Source organism: Rutidosis leptorrhynchoides, chromosome 5 (assembly GCF_046630445.1).
Source record: "Rutidosis leptorrhynchoides isolate AG116_Rl617_1_P2 chromosome 5, CSIRO_AGI_Rlap_v1, whole genome shotgun sequence".
Classification (NCBI taxonomy): domain Eukaryota; kingdom Viridiplantae; phylum Streptophyta; class Magnoliopsida; order Asterales; family Asteraceae; genus Rutidosis; species Rutidosis leptorrhynchoides.
Window position 1 is genome coordinate 444,722,318 of NC_092337.1, and position 23,473 is coordinate 444,745,790.

Consider the following 23,473-nt stretch of genomic DNA (forward strand, 5'->3'; position numbering starts at 1 on the left):
TCTTGATTGTAGAGAGAGGTTTTATGGGTAAACAAGGGATCCATGTTGTGAATAAAAAGTTTTTATGGCTAGTCGAAGAGTTATCGCGTGTTAATCAGTACCCATGGGGGTCTCGTATTTGGGAGCCAACTTACGAAGCGGTTAGTGAAGGCTTTGTTATTCGTGAAAGCCAATTAGAGAGTGGAAAGGCGTACACTTTGGCTGGATTTATGTGGGCTTTCAAGGTAAATGGTTGAATATTTGTTATTTAATGTTAATATTTAAGATGTAACATAAATTAAATTAATTGTTTTTTTATTTGTAGATTTGGATTCTCGAGTCTTACCGTCGTACCATTAAACCGTTTGCAAAAAAGACTGACAAGAATGGAGTACTGAGGGCTCTTTTTTGGAAGCGTTCATCTGCCGAGTCATTTGGAATGTCTGAATACCTTAAACTCCTACATATTCAGGTTAGTTACATTTTTAAAATGTTAGCCTATCCTAAATTGTTCATAGTTTATCTGTTATCTGTTTACAGACAGGTTCTGGTATGGGCGCAAGGTATCCCTTGCGTCCTTGTGTGTGTTTTATGTAGACGCAAGGTGGACCTTGCGTCCTTGCGTGTGGTTTTGTTCCTCAACGCAAGAGTTGCTTGCGTCCTTGCGTACACGGACGCAAGATTTTCTTTGCGTCTTTGCGTATTGGTTTCTGCTAATATTCTTATTTGATAATTAAATAATTAATAATTAATTGTAGGATGAGTGTCCCAAGAAAAAGAGACCTTTTCGTGGTCTGCAGCCAACTGAAACAGAGCAGAGTTGTCAATGGTGGATTCAGAGTGACGTGTACTTTAGAGGAGGAAAGGTACCAGAAGATGAGATCGAGGTTGAGGTCCAGGATGATGAAGTTGATACAGATGATCCAGTTGTTGATGGGTCTGAGCAGACACACCACAAGCATTCAACATAAGATGTTCATACAGAGGGCCTTCACGATGTACACAATTTACATCGTATGTTAGAGTTGTTGACAAAGCGGGTGGACAAACAAGAGAAAGAGTTAATTGATTGCAAAAAACTTGTTATGCAACACGAAGAACTTTTATCGCAACAACAACAACAAAAATATCAGGTACATTGAATTGAATTGATTTATGTTGATTTATTTATTATTATTTTGGTATTAATTGAATTGATTTATTGATTTATTTATTACTTATGTTATTTATTGTGTTTAGGATGATGATATGTGTTTCAATCGATCTTTGTCTGATAATGAGACTGAAAGGCCGTCTCCAATGCACATTCGACGTGGAATCAGAGAAAGAAAGCCAACTGGTGTATTAAGGTCCCCATTCACAACACCTGGGTACAGAAAACCCATTGAGAAGGTACAGCCCAGCAAATTAAAAAAGTTGTATGTTAAATTATTGCAATAAACAATGGCTATTTAATGTTGTTTTCTGTTACTGTCTCGGACGCAAGACATGCCTTACGTCCTTGCGTGTCGCAAGAGTGTTCTTGCGTCTTGGCTTCTAGGCACGCAAGGTTGTACTTGCGTCCTTGCGTGGGCTTGTCGCAAGGTTGAGTTTGCGTCTTTGCGTATGGTTGTTTACTAAGTTAGCATTTGTATTTTACTCAGTTGTCAAAAGATGTGATTGAGAAAGTGGAAAGCATGAATGCTGTAAAGTTAGGGACTGAAGAAGATCAAGGTCAACAACAAATTAATGAGGATGCGGTACCCATGGACATAGATGCAGCAGTAGAGGTGAGTTTGGCTGGCGCAAACAATCATTTGCGTCCTTGCGTCTGTTATCTTTTAGGCGCAAGGTTTTTCTTGCGTCCTTGCGTGTGGTGTATTTTACACACGCAAGATTATGTTTGCGTCATTGTGTCTGTTTGAATTAATTTATATTAACCTTGTTTCCCATAATTATTGTAGGTTAGTGTTGATAAGCAGCCTGTTAAAGTGACTAAGAGAAAAAGAAAGGAACAAGACTGGGCTACTGAGGAAGAAATTTGGGGGATGATTGACAGGTTTATAAATGATCAAGGAACTCTCCAACCACCGCCACCTAATGCCTGGAGAGATGGTAGAAAGCATGCAGGTCCAGCAAAAGATCCAAATACAATGATTGAGAGCAAGCAAGAGACGCGTTTCATGTTCATCTTTCAAAATGAGCAGTTCATTTTTATAAATCAAGAGTTTTGGCTTCGATTACTGGCATTAGGGCATTCTGGTTATTTGGATAACTTGGTAAGTTTGTAAGTTTGTTATTTTGTTATTCTTTTGTTAATTTTATATGATTTTATACAATTTATAAATTATACTAAGGTTACACTGTATATGTTAACTTGTTATATTTATAGCACATTGACGGCTGGGCTACATTTCTGTTGAGATATCGTCAGAGATTTCTCCCCCGAGCCAGTCAATTTTATGCCACTCCTGAGTTTCCAGCTGAGGTGCTTAAGGCTAGTTCTAGATGGACTATTATGCCACTGGGATTCCTGAACATGTTTGAGAGGTTCAACACTTATTTTGACAATACTCAGAAGGAGGTGGGCACACAGGAGGAATCTACAACGGATGGAGAGGGAATTATTGGCCAAAATCCTCCAGATTACATGTACTTAATTGGACTTGGAGATGGCAGTGTTGACCTATATCCATCTTGGGCTGACTGTGATCAGGTAAACACAAGAATTTTTACAGCATTTGTTGTTCTGGAGCAGATGCAAGGACATTCTTGCGACCTTGCGTCTTGGTTACTGGACGCAAGTTCTCCCTTGCGTCCTTGGGTGTCTTTGTCGCAATGTCAAAATTGCGTCTTGCGTGTGTTTTGGCTACGCAAGGTTTATATTGTGTCCTTGCGTCCCGTTGTCGCAAGGTTGACCTTGCTCCCTTGCGTATGTTTTTGGTGTTCGCAAGGTTTATCTTGCGTCCTTGCGTCTGTTGTTTTATTTTAACCTTTCTGCCTGTCTGTTACAGGTCTTGATCCCAATACATTTTTATGACGAAGAACATTTCCTGCTGCTTCAGTTGAAGTTAGAAGAAATGAAGGTTTTTGTGTACGACAGTTTACCCGGATGTGTCAGTGAAAAAAAAACTTGACGCAGTTTTCAAGATTTTGGGTGACAACTTGCCAGTGTACTTGAAGGCGATTGACTATTTTAACAAGACGCAAGACTCCCAAATTGTCGGATACTATGAAAATAAAGAGAGTTTGGAGTTGATGATTGAACCTTGTCCCGTTGTGCCAATGCAGACTGGTGGTCATGGTGATTGTGGGGTTTGGGTGTGCATACATATGGAGAGGATTATTTATGGAAGGGAGGAGGTTGACAACATTGGAGATGCTAAAAAGGCTGCAGAGCAGTATAGAAACAGAATGGCAAGGACGTTTTTTCGTACACGTTTTGATACACAAGAACCGCCGCCACCAACTCCACCAGTAGAGATTCAGGTTGATTGATACATTGTAGCTAATAGGTAACAGGTCTTGTATGCAAATATGGTGTAAATAGGTTGCTGGTAAAGTCACTTTTTGCAACAGTTGTATTTGACACTACGTACGCAAGCTTAGATTTGCGTCCTTGTGTGTACATATTTTTAGCTGTTTTTTGTACGCAAGCAGGATTTTGCGTCCTTCCGTGTGTATACTTTCGTCTATCTTGCGTACGCAAGCAAAGCCTTGCGTACGCAAGCAAACCCTTGCGTACAAAAACAAAGCCTTGCGTACGCAAGCAAAGCCTTGCGTACGCAAGCAAAGCCTTGCGTACGCAAGCAAAGCCTTGTGTACCCAATAAGTGATTTGCTTCCTTGCGTGTGTTGTAAAACAAATTACATTTATTACATAAAATAACACAGTAGGTACCTAGAATACAAGGCAAATACAACAATACATTATAACTAACGAAATCCAACAATAAGTTAAAAATAAAACTGACATTACAACAAATGCGATAGTGTTACTAATTATCGCTCCCTAAATTGCACGTTGCATAAAACTAAGACTGATATGCCTTAAAAGCTTCAGCATCTGTGGCCTTCTCCTTACCCTTCTTCGATTTTGAGGCCGATGTTTTTACTACCCTTTTAGAAGTTGATTCACCTGTTCGGTCATAAGAAGCTGTGCACGTATCCCTACCATGACCTGGTTCTTTGCAACGAGTGCAAGTTCTTACAGTTTTTTCAGTATCTTCACCCTTCGACGGAATACGTTTTGTACTTTTAGGGCGTCCAGGGGCTCTTTTCTCCTTAATGGGAGGGTTTACAATTTGTAAAACGCCGGGCGACGGATACGACCATTCTGACCGATGGGGCAAAGGAAGGATGTGTTCCAAATACATATTTATATAAGTTTGAGTTGTGAACCAGTGTGATACAAATTGAGTAACATCCTCCACGCCGAAAAGTCGTGCTGCTGCAATAACATGACCGCAAGGTATCCCCGATAACTGCCACTGCCCACATGAACATACTTTATCGTCGAGATTAACCATTCCATTTTTTCTGCCATCTCGCACTTCTATTAGATTGTTTGTCGATGGAATTGCTTGCCATCTTCTAGATTTTCTCGTCCTCTTGCCTAGTTTACGTTCAGCATATGGGGTAACCGTTGAAGTAAGACTAACCGACTGGTAGCGATGTTTGAAATACCAATCTTGTACTGAAGCGCGAAAAAACTCAAACAACATGCAAACAGGTAGTTTTCGAGCATGTTTGGATAGTGCGTTAACAGACTCTACACTGTTGCTAGTAAGGTATGAATACCTAACATGTTCAGCTCTACTTCTGGACCATTTGTGGAAACCAACTTGTTCTAAATAATTGTAAGGCGCTCTCAATCTTCTTCGAAATACACTAAGATGATCCTCAAAATCCGACCCACGGTAAGCTTTCACCATTTTTCAATAATGCCATTCAAAATATTTGAATTTGTTAGATTTAGTCTTGATGCTTCCAAACAAATGACGTGCACAAAAACAGTGAAAGGCTTCAGGAAACATAGTTGAAACACCATGTGCTATTGAAGCAGCACGATCAGAAATAAAAGTAAGCTCTGAAATACGATCACTCATACCACAACTCATTAAATGATCTCTTAGGTTGCCTAAGAACCATGACCAAACCTAGTTTGTCTCGCCGCCACCAATTCCATAGGCCAATGGCAGAATTCCATTATTGTCATCCATCGCAACGGCAACTAAATTTGTCCCCGAGTACCCTGCCTTCAACTGCGCACCATCGACGATGATTACCGGGCGACAATGTTGAACAAATGATCGAACCTACATAGATTTTAGCAGGTCAAAAGTGTTCAATTATAATAAGGTCAATTATAAGTTAAAAATGAGAGAGATTATCGATACTTACAACTACACCAAGGGAATAGTAACACATCAAAAATCTATCTTCTTTGTCGGTGACCAAATTACTTACGCTTCCCGGGTTGTGGATCCTAATGTTATATAGGTAAAGGGGAAGCATTCGGAACGAGTCCTCAGCACTGCCACGAAGCATATGTAATGTATGACATTTGGCCCTCCATGCTTGATTGTAAGATATGCTGACACCAAACTGTTGTCCTATATCCGCACGTATATCATTTGCTTTGTATTCCCAGTTTGCATACTTGAAAGAATCCACAAGCATACTACCCAACACCTTTTTGGTAGCATGTTTATTGTTTCCCATAATTAGTGTGCGTGAGCATGTGTGTACGTCATGCAATTTCTTTACCATAGAGTTTTCAGTGTTCCGTATTTTGTAAGCACTAATTTTCCATTCACAATTTGGCAACACACAATTAGCGGTGTATCGAGATTTTTTCGTCTTTACAGGCTTAATTTGGAAGTTTTCTTCAAGACATTTTGTAAATAGAGTGTTTATGAACTCGACCTTGTTCAAAAAAGTTTGACGAACTTTAATTAAATCTGATACCCTATACGTGGTTGGTGTTTGTGTCGTAAATTCAGGCTCTTGCTCTTGCTGACTCAATAGAGGTGGCATATTCCAGAATAAATCTTGCTTTTATTCTTCATATTGATCTTCTTCGTCTTCGTCTCCGTCTTTTTCTTCATCTGAATCACTAGATGCGACAACAGATATCTCAAATGGGTGGTCTCCTTCTTTAATTTTACATACGTTTTCAACACCATAGTTAAACATATCAAACTCTTCAGTGTTTGGAGGTGGCATTTCAGGCTCTCCCGCTTCTAAATTATGAAGGTTTGGTTCAGTGACTTGTGTTGAGTGTGTTTCTGGGTTTGGTTGTGGTTGGAGTGTTTCTGGGTTTCGTTGTGGTTGGTGTGTTTCGTAGTTTCGTTGTGGTACGTGTGTTTCTGGATTTCGTTGTGGTAGATTCATTCGTACTTTCTCAACAACATAAATATCAATCGGAGCATTTACAATTGCATATTGTAAGAACTCTTGAAAGTCTTCATAATCATCGTTAATATCAAAAACATGGTTATTATAAATGTATCTCATTGAAACAGGTGAATTGGGTGGCATTTGTATTTTTTTTAAGAACATTTTTTAATAATATTCTCTAATTCATTGGTTTTACAGGTGCAACAGGTAGTTTTAGCCGAATTCTAAAACAATCTAGGGGTAAATACATGAGAATGTTGTTAATGTACTCAAAAGAACCCCCACAACATATATGAACAACAAATTTATCTTCATTAACACAATTCATAAATACTTAGTTAGTGAAAAAAAATGCTTGAAAATGTACCTTGTGTAGCCAATAATCACTGAAATTCTTTTGGAATGAGTTGTTAGGAAATGATAAATTACAAGTTCCAGGGACATTCTTTATATAGGATCGAAATTCTATCCATGAAAATCTAGAAAATCTAATGAAATCTTATCTGAAAATCCTATGCTGATAAGATATAGGCGCAAGGACGCAAGGACGCAAGAAGGCTTGCGTACTTGCGCCAGTGTGTACGCAAGGTACCTTGCGCCTTGCGAGGGCGTTTTGTCAATTTTTTTTTTTTGGGGCTCTGGTGCAAGGGGTAAAAATATTTGGGCATTTTGGTGATAATCCCATATGATCAGCCGTTTCCACGAGTGTGTTGCAAAGTGGGCATAAAGTCCAGTGGAGTTTCATCCCACGTTTGTCTAGTTCTGACCTTGTCAAGATTCCTTTCATTAACGATCTCCAAACAAAGATGTCGATCTTTTTGCGGTAGAGCCTTGTTTCTAATTGTTTCCACGAGTGTGATATCAGCCACGAGTCTTTTATCATATATCATCATTGTTAAACCTTTAGTCGTGAATATTCAACTTGTGTTCAATTTCCATCTCCATGAATCGCACATGTTAGAAAAGGAAAAAGATGATATAAGTCGATTAAGTTCATCTATTTCATTTAGAGCACGACCTCTAGGAGGGCTAGCCCATTGCTTTGAGCCCATGCTCTGATTTTATCAAGCAACCGGTCACCATCGTTGATAAAATCACATTCGCACACTGCATGGTTAGAATTGGCCAAAGCCGTATCCGGAAACTCTTATTGAAAACACGAAAAAAGTCGTTTGGGACAACTTCGGTAACCCGAATAAAGAAAGACTCCGAGCCCAAATTATTCTTAACCACCTTAATGACGTCAATTAAAACGAAGGACTGTCGATTTCCATAAAAGAGAAAGTCGTACCCATTGTTTCAAATCAGGCGATACATGAACAACAAAAAGGACTTTGGCAAATCCCGCTACCAATTCTTTAATATTGAATTTCGAAAACAAGTTATCCGATATACTAGAAATATCAACCCAAGTAAAACAGAAAAATTTATCTTCCCGAGATGAAAAAGGTGCAATAGAAATCAACTCATCATTCATAGAATGATCAGAGCATATCTTGTTCAAATGCTCGTCATCAATACACATAACGATATACCCAACAGAGCCCCATTTAAACACTTGATTAACAATAACACCTTTTTGGGTTAAAATCGAAACTAATTTGCTATAAGAAAAAGGGCGGTGATCTAACAAAAGGGCACACAACCATGACTTGTTCAGAAAATCGTAGTTAACACAGAGATTAACCCTCAATACTGAGGCGCTTACCCGATTAAGAACAACAGAAACAGGTCTGGATTTATGTTTACGAGATGCGACACCAACAAACAACTTCTTACCAAACAGACTCACTCCGTTCTTCTTTTTGATGGCAGTAACTGCATCCATACCGGAGTCGTACGTCACGAAAGCGTACCGACGATCCGACCAAGCCTTGATATCAACGATTTTACCGTGGGAAAAAAAGGCATCGTGTATATCCGATTTGTTGTATCCCATAGGTAATCTCCCAATGAAAATATCACCATTAGACGCCTCTTTATTAGTCGGAAAGCACCATCAGACTGTACAAATTCAGATCTTAAAACATCTCCGTGACCAGAGCCAGTGGCAACGTTCTTAGAAGAAGAATGGTAGATAAAAGGGGAGTCAGGGTGAGGACTGAGGAGAGGTGGCTATGGGTGGAGGTGGTTGATGGTAAAGGTGGGAAAGAATTTTCATTTTGAAATTCAAAAAAATGGGGTGGGTGGGTAATTCGAATTGGGAGCATTTTGATTGGTCGGGTGTATTACCCCGGAATTATATTATTTACTTCATGTATTTTGTTTTATATAATAAATAAAAAAAATAAATTAAATATGGTAACTTCTTCATCAAGCCCATATTATTGATAATATATTAATTACGTATCTTTCGGAGCATAACATAATTTTGCAATGAATATGGCATACATGCGTAGTCTCACTCAAAGGGGAAAACCTTTTGCTCGACAATTAACCTCAATTTTTCCTTCAATTTCTTTTATTAATCGAGACGAACCTAAATATCTACTGCATTCAGACGAGAAGTGTACTACATTTCTCCAACGGCGATCGTACAGTGTTTACAGTAACAATAATCATGCCAACACTCTGTTAGGGTTAGGGTTTGGTGGTGGCATTGTTAATTTTCGAGATCGAAGATGCTGTCACGTACCAATGTCAGCGAGTGGATTTCTGTTAGCTAGGAGTATGTTTACTGAAACGAGTAAGACTATGAATGATACGGCAGATATTTGTGTCGATAAAACTATGGAGTTTGTGTCTAATCAAGCCCCTAAGATGATTGAATCTGTAGCCCCTAAATTTGGTGAAGTTGCAGCTGCTGCTGCAGATTCTTCGCTACCAGTTGCAGCTTTGCAGTACGCAATTGATGGGATTCACATCTTTACTGGCCTCAATTGGTACCAAACTTAAGCCAAAATAGTTTTTGTTTGATATATTGTAGAAATTGTGTGTTTAATTTTTTTATATTTTAAGTTGTTTTGCACGTTCCTAACTGCTAATTAGTGAACGAATAACTTGTTGTGTTGTACCAGGTGGGCAAGCATAGCAATAACGACTCTCATTGTTAATACGTTTTTATTTCCGATCATGATTAAGAAAGTCAGGGCTGAAGCATATTTATATGATGTAATTGCAAGTCCTACTATAATATATGCTATGTTATGTTATGTTATGTTATGTTATGTTATGTTATGTTATGTTATGTTATGTTATGTTATGTTATGTTATGTTATGTTATGTGATTGATTGATTGATTGTTCTTATCTGCATAATGTTTTACAGCTTATCAAGGGACTAAGTTATAAGGAAATTAAAGAAAAAGCAGAAGAGAAGGTATGGGCATCTACTTCTTTGATGTTAACATATTACTAACTGTTCATGATTCGAAAATCGATGTTATAACCTTTAGTAAGATAGATCATTGTTGATTCATGTAAATAGGAAGTCTCAACTTTGTAAGGTCATGAAATTGTCTACTTATTTTTGTTATTTATACAGAGCGATTGTCCGAGCTTTAAACGTGCTTCTAATACATATATGAATGGAGCCTTCATCCGCATCCCTGTCTTTTTCACTTTTTATTATGCTGTAAGTTCAGAATAACGTGTAGTTGAATCGTGAAGCTACTGTATCGTTAAGTTACTGAATCTGCTTTCTAATCTTTCTCGCATGTTTTTTGTTTTTAGATTGAGAAGATGGTCGAATTGGTTCCATCTTTTACAACTGGTGGGTCAAGTTGGTTTCTTGATCTTACAACATCTGATCCTTTCTTTATTCTTCCTTCAATTTTTGCATGTTCATACTGGATGGGAGCAGAGGTAGCATTCTTCTCTTAATTGCGTGTATATTCAATTTAACTTTGATTTACTGACATGTATTGTTAACATTGCATACAAGCGGATACAACTAGCTAGTTTGTACCATATTTATAAATGTTTTTTGTATGGATGTGTTACTCAGGCTAACAAACGAGGTATGGAAGGTAATCAGCCTAATTATATAAGGCTAAGGGCGGAAATTCTTTCAAGTGTTTTTTATGCTCTTATGTTTATCGGTTTAGCTGGTTTCTCAAAGGTACATATAACACTCCTATTTACTAACAACTACAGTAATTATCATTTACTATTTGTAGCAGAGTATGGTAAAAGTTTTATTCTAGTTGAAGATGATGTTTGAATTTATATATTTTGCAGGCTTTCTTTTGTTATGGAATCGCCAACAACTTGTCCTACTTTGTATATGGACTGAGTAAGTTGATCACCTCACTTTAAATTATTCAAATATTGTTTCTAATAATAATTCAATTCAAATTATAATTAAACCTAATTATATTGTTGGCAACTATTAATTCAGTATTGAAACAACCCAGTGTGAAGAAGCGCTTGAAGATACCTGATATACAACATCCACCACAAGCTTAGTATTGCAAAGAGTACAATTAGAAGAAACTAATTAGATGACAACTAATCAACTGTAACTGCTCCGTTAACTCTCAGTCAAAGCCAAGGTCAACTTTTGCCTATCTGGGACCATCTACACCGTTATCACTTGTGATTATGGAGGTGTGAATTTTGTGTTTGTTAAGTATGTGACTAGCGTTGCCAACCCATAAACTTATGATTTCATATGGGTTTACTTGTTAAAGACTATGTCAATCACAATTTAACTAGCTCGTATTGGTATGTTATGAGCCTTCTTTTGCTTAACCGATGACTGTATTAGAAAGTACGAAAAATTATGGTTTTCTGTTTTTATATAATTATAAATTATAATTATAGTGTGCCTACTGTAAACAATTGATATTTGTCGAGATTGTTTCACACTTACCACTTTTGTTCACTTTGGCATTTTCACTTTACGCCTAGTGGTTCTTAGTAAACCGATGACTATAAGTAGATTATTCTTCGGGTTTTTCTCTTCATCCGTGTGATCATGAATCATTTGTTCATAACAAGTAGAAGTGTCCATAACAAATAGCCGAATACCATTTAGTATCTTTAGCTGCCGTTTTGAATCCATCGGGTTCCTTAATGGAGAAAACAGCATGATGTAATGGCGAAATATTAACATGAGTGATATAGTTGGTTGCAGCAAATTAGGAGGAGATGGATCATGGTTACTCGTGGAGTGGTTCCCATCAGGACATAAACCACAAAGGGGATGAAACAGTAGGCAGTGATGATTGTGATGCAGGTGGTGTTGGACCCGAAGAAATCATAGTAGGATAAGCATCACAATAGGTGGATAAAGGTGGCATATCCGATGTAACTGTTGAAGATTGTCTTTTAAATGGAAAGACTGATTCATCAAACTTCAAACTTAGCATGACGAGTAGTGTAAATGCGTTGGGTAAATAAATACACTCACCGATATCTTTTATATCTTGAACTATAACCAATAAACACACATGGAGGGCTTCTAGAGGCCAATTTGTGAGACAAAGAATCTCGAAGGTTGGATAAACACATCGACCAAATACCTGGAAATTAACATAAGTAGCTTGGAATGCAAAAAGTAACTCGTAGGGTGATTTGTTACAAATTATTTGTGCAGGCAGTCAGATTTATGATGAAAGTAGTCCAACTAAGTGTGTCAAGTACGCGGAAAGAATATGCTCATTGAACCTCATGGCCAAGAGAGTCTGGTGATACGCCTATGCTTTCGTCCAGTCCGTCCGTTTTGTTGTGGAGTATACAGACAAGAATTTTGATGATGCGTACCATTAGTAGATAGTAAGGTGCGAACTGCATTATTGGTAAACTCAGTGCTACCATCAGATTGAAACGTCATGATTTTGTAAGAAAAATGTGTTTAAACCAAAGCAATGAAAGCCGCAAAAATGGTATAGAATTCGGACTTAACTTTCTTAGGATAAAATCACGTAAACCTAGAATAGTCATCAATAAAATTAACATAGTATCTAAAACCATCAACAGAGACAACCGCTCATGGTTCCCATAAGTCACAATGAACAAGATCCAAAATATGTAAAGAATTTTTCAAATTTAAATCAATGACAAATGTTTACTTTTGGAGAATTCACAAGAAGAATATAAATGTGGGTTGGTAATAAACAGCTAAAAGCTAGACAACCAAACTTATTTAAAACCAGAATAACATCATGAGATACATAACCTAATCGACTATTGGGTTGGTAATAAACAGCTAAAAGCTAGACAACCAAACTTATTTAAAACCAGAATAACATCATGAGATACATAACCTAATCGACTATGTCATAATTCAAAAGACGGTTTGAGAGGTATTAAATATAGGTTGGCCAAAAAAGCATGTCGACTCTTCTCAAGTACACATAAACTGTTTCAACGTCTTCCTTGAACTAAGGGTTCTTTGGGCCGATTCTGAATAAGAACAAAGGATTAGAAAGCAAAAAATCAGCGTGATTATCTTGTGTGAGTTTGCTTACAGAAAGTAAGTTCTTTTTAAGGTTAGAAACAACAAGAATGTCAAGAAGTGAAATATGAGAGGTAAGTTTTGTTTTACCAATATGACTTATAGATGAATTATCACCATTAGCAAAAGTAACATATTCGTTACCTAGATAAGGAGTAGTGACATCAAGATGAGAGGTCGAAGGAGTCATGTGGGTTGAGACGTCGGTGTCAACAAATCAATCAGAGGTATTGCATTGAGCTTGCTCAGCTAGGTTTGCATCAACGGTGTTTTTGCGAGCATAAGTGTGAAGATCGGGACATTGGTTCGCATAATGACCATAATTTCTACATAATTGGCAATAAGGGATACATCGATTTCCATGCCCCCTTACACGAGAATAACAAGAACCTCGAGAACTAGATTTGCCAAGACCACGAGATGAGGTTAAAGTGGTGGTCGAAGAAGTGGTATTAAAAGCGAAGGGAGTGACAATCGAATCAATGACATAATGTAAAAACATCTCATTTTTAATGAACGAAAGAATATAAATGCGAAAAAGTAAATCGACACAAGATATAACGTGGTTATATGCAATCGTTGTGATTGCTTTAGTCCACGGACCAACTAGAGATCGTTTATTTACTGAATATTTGAGAGTGGTGTGTTACAATGACTATGAATGAGCTCTATATATAGAGCAAACAAGAAACCAACCAAACGACAACTTGATCTTCAAGTGTGCTAGTAATCATGAAAGATAAACCAACTAGCCATGCTTTACACCCACTAATGACATGATCACAGCCACAATTAGTGGTGTAAAGCAACCCACTAAGCACCTAAAGTGAAAGGAGAATCAATCAAGATCGGATCTCATGTGTGCAAGTTGCCCACTTGCTTCCAGACATCGTGGGCGCCGTGCACACTTAAACGTGCGCGCCGTGCACACTCCCAAACTTCGAGCAAGCCTTCTGATCAAAACTTCTCTAGTGCGCGCAGGGAGTGCGCCGCGCACCATCACCGCGCACAATCAATTTGCTCTGTTTTTTGATCTGTTTTTCTCTGTTTCACGCTTACCAAAATCTGCAAAATCCGTGCAAGTGTTGAAACAGTTTTTAGTGACACTTTTTTCAGTTTTGTTTAAATGTCTCCACACTCCAACAATCTCCCACTTGGAGACTTTGAACAAGCTCCATTCATATCAATGAATTTACCAAGAACATTAAACCACCTTCGATTACCGCCAAATATCATTTGGGACACGCACGCTCAACACATTCTTCGGATGAGTAGACTTTCGATAAAAGGTCTTCAATACTACTTGTTAAACTTGTAACACCATTCACATCTCTAGCTGGGGTCTTCTCTCATCAATTCATGAGAAGACCAATTGAGGTAATGCAAAACCTCAATTTTTCCGTCGTAACCACCTTAGTAAACATATCGGCAGGATTCTTTGTACCAAGGATTTTCTCCAAGAATAAAGTGCCATCATTTATATGTTGTCGAATAAAATGATACCTTATCTTGATGTGTTTCGTTCGACTATGAAACACCGGATTCTTCCCAAGATGAACCGCACTTTGATTATCACAATACAAGACGCAATAGTCTTGTCTTTTACCCAACTCGCCTAAGAAGTTCTTCAACCATACTAGCTCTTTAGAAGCTTCCGCAATAGCCATGTATTCGGCTTCGGTGGTTGACAAAGCAACACTCTTTTGCAATCGAGATAACCAACTAATCGCCGTCTTCCCCATTGTGAAAACATAACCCGTAGTGCTTTTCCCCGAATCATCACATCCACCCAAATTAGCATCCGCATAACCTCTAAGTATGAGATTGTTTTTGGAGAAACACAATCCCATATTAGAAGTACCTTTCAAATAACGAAGCAACCATTTGACCGCTTCCCAATGCTCTTTTCCCAGATTAGACATATAACGACTTACAACTCCCACTGCTTGAGCAATATCGGGTCTTGTACAAACCATGGCATACATAATACTACCCACGGCTGATGCATATGGAACCTTTTCCATATCCTTCTTGTCTCTTTCCGTCTTTGGTGATTGACTTTTCGATAACTTTAAGGTGCTTCCCAAAGGCATAGAACGAGCCTTTGAATCTTCCATGTTGAACCTCTCTATTACTTTCTCAATATATTTGGATTGAGACAAGTATAGAGTACCCTTCACACGATCACGTACAATACTCATGCCAAGTATTTGCTTAGCACCGCCAAGATCTTTCATCTCGAATTCTCGGGAAAGTAATCCCTTCAACTTGTTAATTTCGGACATGTTTGAACCTGCAAGTAACATGTCATCAACATACAACAATAAGATTATATAAGAAGACTTGGATTTCTTCAAGTAGCAACAGTGATCCGCTTCACATCTTAAGAAACCAATCTTCTTCATAAAATCATCAAACTTCAAGTACCATTGCCGAGGTGCTTGCTTCAATCCATACAAACTTTTCTTTAGCTTACAAACCCACTTCTCTTTACCCTTTACCTCAAAGCCCTCGGGTTGCCTCATGTAGATCTCTTTAACAAGATCACCATGTAAGAATGCAGTTTTTACATCTAGTTGCTCAAGATGTAAGTCTTCGGATGCGACTATAGAAAGTACCAAACGGATAGTAGTCATTTTAACTACCGGTGAAAATATCTCTTTGTAGTCAACCCCTTCCTTTTGTTGAAAGCCTTTGACTACCAAACGAGCCTTGTACCTTTTCTTGCCATCCGACTCATTCTTGATTCGATACACCCATTTGTTTTGCAATGCCCTTTTATCATGAGGTAACTTCACTAGTGACCAAGTTTTATTCTTCTCAAGTGAACCCATATCTTCTTTCATGGCAAGCTCCCATTGTATGGATTCTTTTGTTTTTCTTGCCTCAAAGTAACTTTCGGGTTCACCATTCTCGGTATAGAGCAAGTAGTTTGCTGATGGAGAATACCTAGGATTAGGTTTGGGCACTCTAGTCGAGCGTCTTGGTGTAGGAGTAACCGGAATGGTTGGACCGGTTTCATTTGTGTCCTCCTCATCACTAGAACTCGCACTATGTTCGGAATCATCACCGCTTTCCGAATCATCCCCATCATTAGCATTTTCCGACGCCTCACCGTTATTTGGAAATTCATTGTTCCCCGTACTCCCACTAGAACCTGCAAGATCATCAATAGAAACATCGTCAAAAGTAACTTGACTCGGTTTAGGACTCCCCGTTTCCGGTTTGCCATAGACCGAATCTTCATCAAAAGTAACATCTCGCGAACGAATTACTTTTCTAGCCTCGTTGTCCCAACAACGACAGCCCATTTCATCCGACCCTTAGCCTATGAAAGTACACTTCTTTAACTTAGCTTCAAGCTTTTCTTTATCCGCATCTTTGGTCTTCACATATGCATTACACCCAAAGATCCTAAGGTGACCATAACTCACCTTCTTACCTTGCCATTCTTCCTCGGGAATTCGGAAACCCAACGGTGTTGAGGGTTCCCTATTTATCAAATAAGCCGTCGTGTTAACCGCATCCGCCCAAAACATTTTAGGCAAACCGGCATGTAGTCTCATACTCTTAGCCCTTTCATTTAACGTACGATTCATACGTTCGGTGACCCCATTGTGTTGCGGTGTCTCTGGTACCGTTTTTAACATTCTAATACCGAGCTTTGCACAATGGTCTTTAAACTCAAGACTACCATATTCCCCTCCATTATTCGACTTCAAGCTCTTGACTTTCAAGTTAGTTTCATTTTCTACCATAGCTTTCCACTTCACAAAAGTATTAAATACATCGGATTTAGCTTTAAGAAAATAAACCCATACCTTTCGAGTGGAGTCGTCAATGAAGGTGACATAATAGCGAGAACCTCCATGTGATTCTACATTGGTTGGACCAAACACATCCGTATGAACGAGCTCCAATTTTTCCAACTTAGGTGCATTCCCTGATTTCCCAAAGGTCACCTTCTTTTGCTTCCCATATACACATGGTTCGCAAAACCCAAGTTCTACCTTTTTCAAATCCGGAATTCTCCCACTCGAAACAAGCATCTTCATACCCTTCTCACTCATATGCCCGAGTCTTCGGTGCCATAGAGTTGATTCGGACACAACATTAATCGTAGCAACCACCGTGTCTTCATCAAACACTTCAACCATATAAAGAGTTCCCCTTTTATGTCCACGAGCCACAATACTACTACCCTTAACCACCTTCCATTGGCGGTTTTCAAAAGTAACCGCGTTACCTTCATCATCTAATTGACCAACCGAAATAAGTTTCCTTTTCAATTTAGGAATGTACCTTACGTTCTTCAAAGTCCAATTAGAACCAAGAGTAGTCTTCAAAACAACATCTCCAATGCCCTCTATATTGAGTTGCTTGTTGTCTGCCAATCTCACCTTGCCTTGGTATGAACGAAAATTCTTCATCATGCTTTTGATATGAGTAGCATGAAATGAAGCTCCCGAATCCAAAATCCAAGACTCCATAGAATTTTCAACACTACACAAAAGTGCATCATCACTTTCCCCTTCGGCCAAGTTTACACCTTTCGTGGAACCATTTTTGCAATTCCTTTGAAAGTGCCCCTTTTGATTGCAACCCCAACAAGTAACTTCACTTCTATCCTTTGATGGATACATCTTCTTAGACTTCTTCCTACCCTTCTTCTCACCGCGTTCAAATTTTCTACCCCGGTTGTCAGTACTTAACAAAGAACCGGATGTCGATTCCCCCGAATTTCTCCTACGAGTATCTTCACCAAGAATCAAGTCCCTTATTCCTTCAAACGCTAGCTTAGTAGTTCCCGTAGAGCTACTAACCGCGGTAACCGTACCCGACCAACTTTCCGGTAATGATGAAAGCAAGATAAGTGCTTTTAGTTCATCATCAAACTTAATCTCTACCGATTCAAGTCTTGAAACGATATTATTAAATTCATTGATATGATCCGTTGCACTCGTACCTTCCTTCATTTTAGTATTAAACAATTGACGCATGAGAAATACCTTATTTGTAGATGTAGATTTCTCATACATGTTAGAGAGTGCTTTCAAGCAAGCAAACGTCGTCTTCTCATTCACAACGTTGTATGCAACGTTCTTAGCAAGTGAAAGACGAATAGCACCCAAAGCTTGACGATCCAAAAGCGTCCAATCGGCATCGTTCATGTTTTCGGGCTTGGTCTCTAACAAGGGTTGGTGTAGCTTCTTTTGATACAAGTAATCTTCAATTTGCATCTTCCAAAAGCCAAAGTCTCTCCCATCAAATCGGTGGATTCTAAACTTCCCATCTTCCACCATCGTTCCCTTAACGAAACCTTGTGCTCTGATACCAGTTGTTAGGATATTAGGACCCAAACAACGCAAGTGATTCTTCAAGATCACTCACCCACTTAATGAACGAAAGAATATAAATGCGAAAAAGTAAATCGACACAAGATATAACGTGGTTATATGCAATCGTTGTGATTGCTTTAGTCCACGGACCAACTAGAGATCGTTTATTTACTGAATATTTGAGAGTGGTGTGTTACAATGACTATGAATGAGCTCTATATATAGAGCAAACAAGAAACCAACCAAACTACAACTTGATCTTCAAGTGTGCTAGTAATCATGAAAGATAAACCAACTAGCCATGCTTTACACCCACTAATGACATGATCACAGCCACAATTAGTGGTGTAAAGCAACCCACTAAGCACCTAAAGTGAAAGGAGAATCAATCAAGATCGGATCTCATGTGTGCAAGTTGCCCACTTGCTGCCAGACATCGTGAGCGCCGTGCACACTTAAACGTGCGCGCCGTGCACACTCCCAAACTTCGAGCAAGCCTTCTGATCAAAACTTCTCTAGTGCGCGCAGGGAGCGCGCAGCGCACCATCACCGCGCACAATCAATTTTCTCTGTTTTTTGATCTGTTTTTCTCTGTTTCACGCTTACCGAAATCTGCAAAATCCGTACAAGTGTTGAAACAGTTTTTAGTGACACTTTTTTCAGTTTTGTTTAAATGTCTCCACACTCCAACAGTTAAAGTGGTGGTCGAAGAAGTGGTATTAAAAGCGAAGGGAGTGACAATCGAATCAATGACATAATGTAAAAACATCTCATTTTCAGCATAAGATACAAGATCACAGAACAGGCCGAGGTGTCTTCAAACGTTGAGCAGTATAAAAAGTTTGAAAAGTCGAACCAAGTCCACACAAAAACCAAGGTAATTTATCATCTTCATCAAGAGGATGACTAATAGCTCGAAGCGGATCACATATCCTTTTAAACTTGCTCGAGAATTTAGGAATTGTGGAGGATCCATTCTTTAGACGATAAAGAGAATACCAGAGTGTATGAGTTCATAAGTTCATTCAAGAGGATCATGACGATGGAAAAGTTCAAGTGCCGGCCAAACAACACGCGAGGTAGAATGACCAAGTATTTTGGCCATTGCTTCTCCAGACTTTTAAGATCGAATAAGGGTAAGTGCACGCTGGTCAGCATCAATCCACGAAGCATAAGTAGAACTCAATGATTGATTGATCACCAGTTGTGATGATCAGAGGTGGTTGCGGAAGCTGGTGACTTTTTGTATGTCAAGAGAGGCACCGTTTGTTTGTGCCATAAAAGTTAGTCAGCCGAGTTTTAAGAATGGTTGTAAAGAGAGAGAGGGGAATCAGTGTTATCAGATGAGGAAGAACAATCACTACCCATAGTAAAATTCGATCGGATTGAAGAAAAACGACGGCTAAGTTTAGGTTAGGCTGATATCATATACGAATTTATGAAACCACATCTTGATATGTGTTTATATATGGTAAAAGAACTAGCTAACAATAAGTAATATACAAATGTTCACAAATAAATAAAAGATAAATGCAGTTTATTCCTAAGTTACAAGATATGATATATATCCGGTAATATATATATATATATATATATATATATATATATATATATATATATATATATATATATATATATATATATATATATATATATATATCTGTTAAGAGGATTAAATGCTACACTTTGAAAAATAAAAAATAAGTTGCTATCGTGCAATATTGGACAAACTTTAGAAATCAAGGGACATAAAATAGTTGTTTGAAGCTAACATACGGAGTAAAATTGTTTGACCTGTTAACCTGTTAAGGGTAAAAACATTATTTTTCAGAATAAATATAAACTTATTATTGTTATTACAATACTCAGCATTACATATTTTAATTTAATTAACAGCCTCATCGCCTTGTATAATTTCGTGAATCAATCAATATTGGCACACATGCTGAGTCTCACTAGAAGGGCAAAACCTTCTACTACTCAACAACTACGTTCAGTTATTTCTTCAATTTCTTTCATCAATGGCAATAATCGTCAACATCTACTACTGCATTCGGATGACAAATCTTCCAGTTTTCTCCAACGTCGATCGTATGGCGTTTACACTAATAATAATAACCACGCCTCTTTTAAAGGGTTAGGGTTAGGGTTAGGGTTTTGTGGTGCTACTGTCATTTTTCGAGATCCGAGATGGTCTGCGCATCGTTGCTGTCACGTACCTACGTCAGCAAGTGCATTTCTGCTAGCTAGAAATATGTCTTCTATTAGAGAAGTATATGGCTATGGATCAGAGAAGATTGTAGATATAGTAGCGAATGTAGTTGAAAAAGGTACAATTACTGCACCTGCAATTAGTGAAGTTGTAGCAGATTCTTCCATGCCGGTTGCAACTCTGCAGTATACTATTGATGGAATTCACACCTTTACTTAATTAATTTCTGTTTGATTTATGATTGAAGAAATTGGACCTGTTTTGCAGGTCCCCAATTGCGAGTGGCGGAACTAGGATTTTTTTTCACCGGGGTAAAAAAAAATTAAAACCGTATCAATTTTTTTGGACAAAATATGGAGGTTTCAGGGCAAAAAATTGAGGTTTTTGGCCAAATTATGAAGTTTTTTGGCAAAAGTTGAAAGTTTTGGGGCAAAATTTGAAGGTTTTGGGGTAAAAGTTTGAAATTTTGGGCAAAATTCAAAGGTTTTGGAACAAAATATGTAGGTTTTGGGGGAAAAAAATCCACCGGGCCAAAGTCGAAAAACCCAAAATTTTTACACTGAAAAAAAATAATCCACTGGGGCTGGCACCCCCTTGCCCCCATGTATTTTCGCCACTGCCAATTGCTAAGCTACAATGGAGTATATAACTAAATTGGTGAATGAAAAATGTTTTGTCCTGTATCTGCAGGTGGGCAAGCATAGCAATAACGACTGTTGCCGTTAATACGTTGTTATTTCCACTCATGATTAAGAGAGTCAAGGATTTTTTTTAAATGTCAAGTGAGTTCTACTGTATTCGTTATGTAATCGATTGATTAAGTAGGTTGTTATTGATATACATGAATGATCACATCTGCAAATATTGTACAGAGTATAACGCTTGAAGAAGAGTCGCAAGATGAGGTATGAACATCTACTTTGTAAGCGTGTGAAACTGTCTATGTACTAAGTTTTGTAAGTATTTTATTTAACGCCATTGTCAGGGCATTGAAATCTCAGAAGATCTGATGACTGCATTTAAAGTGTAAGCAATTTTTTATGTTTCTTATTGTGATAGGTAGCTTTTTTTCTAACATCTGCTCGACACCATGATTATAGGGTTGCTTTTCGTTTATGGTATGACATTGGCGTCCGTGTCCCTCTTTTCGTCACTTATTTTTATGCTGTAAGTTAAGAATGATATACGGGTCGAATTTTGGTCAACATTATATATTCAAGTAATTGTATGTATTGTATCTGCTATCTAATCTTGTTATTTTCAGATTGAGAACATGGTGGATAAGGTTCCTTCTTTTACAACTGGCGGGATGAGTTGGTTCTTCGATCTTACAACACCCGATCCTTTTTTCATTCTTCCTTTGATGTTTACATGTACATACATGATGTCCGCGCTGGTAACATTTAGTCTCTACTGCTCTTATTCATGTGCATCTTAAAAGTCATCATTATTTGTTTAAAAAAATCCATTCAGGGCCTGTTTAAGTGCTGTTTACTTTCCTCTTAGTGATATGTTTTTGCTCCTCCCTGATTACTTTTCACTTAGTGATCTGTTTAATTCACTAAGTAAAATTGTTGTTTCTTTATCACTTAATATGTCACTTAATCTGAAAATTCGTCTCTTTCTAGGTTGTGTGTACTAAGTTTGCACCTATTGATTTAATGTTTTCTATATGGTTGTGTTACTCAGCTTGAACCAAACAGAGGTATGAAAAGAAAGGGTTTTGAATTACATGTTGCTGCTTTTGAGGGTGCTGTTGTATATTCCATTTTTAATGGTTTCCCAATGGTACATATAACACTTGTTATTTAATGATTTTCAAATTTTATAACAGAGTGTGTAAAACGTTCATGTTTAAATTTAACTATTTTGTAGGCTTTCTTTTGTTATGGGATCGCCAACAACTTATCCCAGTTTGTGTTTAAACTAAGCAAGTTACTCACCTCACCTTTAACTTGTATAATTTGCCAATTTCATTACTATCTTCTTTCTATTATTATTATATAATAATAATAAAAAATAAAACTATAAAATAATAAAATCCAGGGTTATTATGTCTCATGCCTCCATTGTAATTTCAGTTCTTGTCCATGTTATTATTATTATTTTACAAGTTTTTATAAATTTCTTTATAGGTAACATCTTTATCTAATTAAGTTTGTTTCTATTAAATTAGTGTTGAAAAAACCAAGTGTGAAGAAGCTTGATGTGTGCAGCGGGGTGTACGAAATAGTATTAATTTTTACTACAAAATGCGACGAAATATTACACAAGTTTTATTTATTTATTTATCGAGTGGATATACCTAAACCTTGCTACAACACTTATAGGCAGTGTACCTAATCGTAGAGTAGTGTAGTTTTTAGTAAGTCCGGTTCGTTCCACAGGGAGCTGGTGAAGTTAACGCTATATTATTAAGTTTATTTGTAAAAATATATATATAAATAAGTAGTAGTAGTATTATTATAAAATGGGGGTTTTACCGTTTAATGACCGGTTTGTCGATTTTAAGCGTAAAAATAAATGACAAAAATTAAAGTGCGTAAAATAAATTGCGATAAATAAAATGACAGAAAATAAAATGACAGAAAATAAAAGTGCGATGAAAAATACAATAAAACAATTATGCTTATTTAAACTTCCGTAATCATGATGTTTAACGTTTTGATTTTAATTAATTGTTACTCGGGTTAATTATCCTTTGTCATGGTTTATTTGATACCTATCTGGTTTTTATCCATAATAGTCCATCGGTCATAAATATAAAGTGCGAGTGTCCTCGTCAAATTACCCTTATACCCGAAGTCAAATATTCCAACTAATTAAGGATTTAAACTGTGACGCAGTTATCACTTCTGTCAACAATTACACCAGTTATCACTGTATGTAATCTACCCCTGTTTTGATTAGATATGAATATTAATTTACCCACTTGATCAGTTTGAATAATCAATTACCCAACCCGAATAATTAATTAAATGATTATAATAGATTCCATATGAACGTCACTAAATAGGACAACCATAATCATTATTAATTATTAGGATAATTAATTTGAAGATAGGTTCGACAGACTCCAATGAGTTGTCACTCAATTAGACAATACCCCCATCTATTAATAGTCAATAGTCCAATTTCCACAAGTGTCGGTCTTTTGCCCAAAC

General features: G+C 37.6%; 4 protein-coding genes across 4 annotated transcripts; 3 read left to right on the top strand and 1 right to left on the bottom strand.

Moving 5' to 3' along the window:
- Positions 1 to 1,724: 1,724 nt before the first annotated feature.
- LOC139850124 (uncharacterized) lies at positions 1,725 to 3,442 on the top strand. Its single transcript, XM_071839713.1, has 4 exons — positions 1,725 to 1,748; positions 1,923 to 2,237; positions 2,351 to 2,674; positions 2,973 to 3,442. The coding sequence occupies exons 1-4, from the start codon at positions 1,725 to 1,727 to the stop codon at positions 3,093 to 3,095; spliced, it is 786 nt and encodes a 261-aa protein (XP_071695814.1). The 3' UTR covers positions 3,096 to 3,442.
- A 1,674-nt stretch (positions 3,443 to 5,116) lies between these two features.
- LOC139850125 (uncharacterized) lies at positions 5,117 to 5,639 on the bottom strand. Its single transcript, XM_071839714.1, has 2 exons — positions 5,361 to 5,639; positions 5,117 to 5,275 (listed from the first exon to the last, which is right to left on the bottom strand). The coding sequence occupies exons 1-2, from the start codon at positions 5,637 to 5,639 to the stop codon at positions 5,117 to 5,119; spliced, it is 438 nt and encodes a 145-aa protein (XP_071695815.1).
- A 2,790-nt stretch (positions 5,640 to 8,429) lies between these two features.
- On the top strand, positions 8,430 to 10,765 carry LOC139850126 (mitochondrial inner membrane protein OXA1-like). Its single transcript, XM_071839715.1, has 9 exons — positions 8,430 to 8,502; positions 8,938 to 9,241; positions 9,377 to 9,470; positions 9,627 to 9,677; positions 9,843 to 9,932; positions 10,031 to 10,162; positions 10,305 to 10,418; positions 10,538 to 10,592; positions 10,698 to 10,765. Exons 1-9 carry the CDS (start codon positions 8,430 to 8,432, stop codon positions 10,763 to 10,765), a joined length of 981 nt encoding a protein of 326 aa, XP_071695816.1.
- A 9,653-nt stretch (positions 10,766 to 20,418) lies between these two features.
- LOC139850127 (mitochondrial inner membrane protein OXA1-like) lies at positions 20,419 to 22,516 on the top strand. Its single transcript, XM_071839716.1, has 9 exons — positions 20,419 to 20,494; positions 21,000 to 21,091; positions 21,182 to 21,214; positions 21,295 to 21,335; positions 21,410 to 21,476; positions 21,574 to 21,705; positions 21,999 to 22,097; positions 22,185 to 22,243; positions 22,486 to 22,516. The coding sequence occupies exons 4-9, from the start codon at positions 21,319 to 21,321 to the stop codon at positions 22,514 to 22,516; spliced, it is 405 nt and encodes a 134-aa protein (XP_071695817.1). The 5' UTR covers positions 20,419 to 20,494; positions 21,000 to 21,091; positions 21,182 to 21,214; positions 21,295 to 21,318.
- The last annotated feature ends 957 nt before the right edge of the window (positions 22,517 to 23,473 follow it).

What these genes read in the sequence shown, in the direction of transcription:
- LOC139850126 (XM_071839715.1), top strand. Translation starts at nt 8,430, where the DNA reads ATGGTAGATAAAAGGGGAGTCAGGGTGAGGACTGAGGAGAGGTGGCTA. An exon ending in GGAGGTGGTTGATGGTAAAG is followed by an intron (nt 8,503 to 8,937) that starts GTGGGAAAGAAT and finishes ACACTCTGTTAG; the next exon opens with GGTTAGGGTTTGGTGGTGGC. An exon ending in CTGAAGCATATTTATATGAT is followed by an intron (nt 9,471 to 9,626) that starts GTAATTGCAAGT and finishes AATGTTTTACAG; the next exon opens with CTTATCAAGGGACTAAGTTA.
- LOC139850124 (XM_071839713.1), top strand. Translation starts at nt 1,725, where the DNA reads ATGGACATAGATGCAGCAGTAGAG. An exon ending in CTGGTTATTTGGATAACTTG is followed by an intron (nt 2,238 to 2,350) that starts GTAAGTTTGTAA and finishes TTATATTTATAG; the next exon opens with CACATTGACGGCTGGGCTAC. An exon ending in CTTGGGCTGACTGTGATCAG is followed by an intron (nt 2,675 to 2,972) that starts GTAAACACAAGA and finishes TGTCTGTTACAG; the next exon opens with GTCTTGATCCCAATACATTT.
- LOC139850125 (XM_071839714.1), bottom strand. Translation starts at nt 5,639, where the DNA reads ATGCTTGTGGATTCTTTCAAGTATGCAAACTGGGAATACAAAGCAAAT. An exon ending in ACTATTCCCTTGGTGTAGTT is followed by an intron (nt 5,276 to 5,360) that starts GTAAGTATCGAT and finishes AAATCTATGTAG; the next exon opens with GTTCGATCATTTGTTCAACA.
- LOC139850127 (XM_071839716.1), top strand. An exon ending in CATACATGATGTCCGCGCTG is followed by an intron (nt 21,706 to 21,998) that starts GTAACATTTAGT and finishes TGTGTTACTCAG; the next exon opens with CTTGAACCAAACAGAGGTAT. An exon ending in TTTGTGTTTAAACTAAGCAA is followed by an intron (nt 22,244 to 22,485) that starts GTTACTCACCTC and finishes CTATTAAATTAG; the next exon opens with TGTTGAAAAAACCAAGTGTG.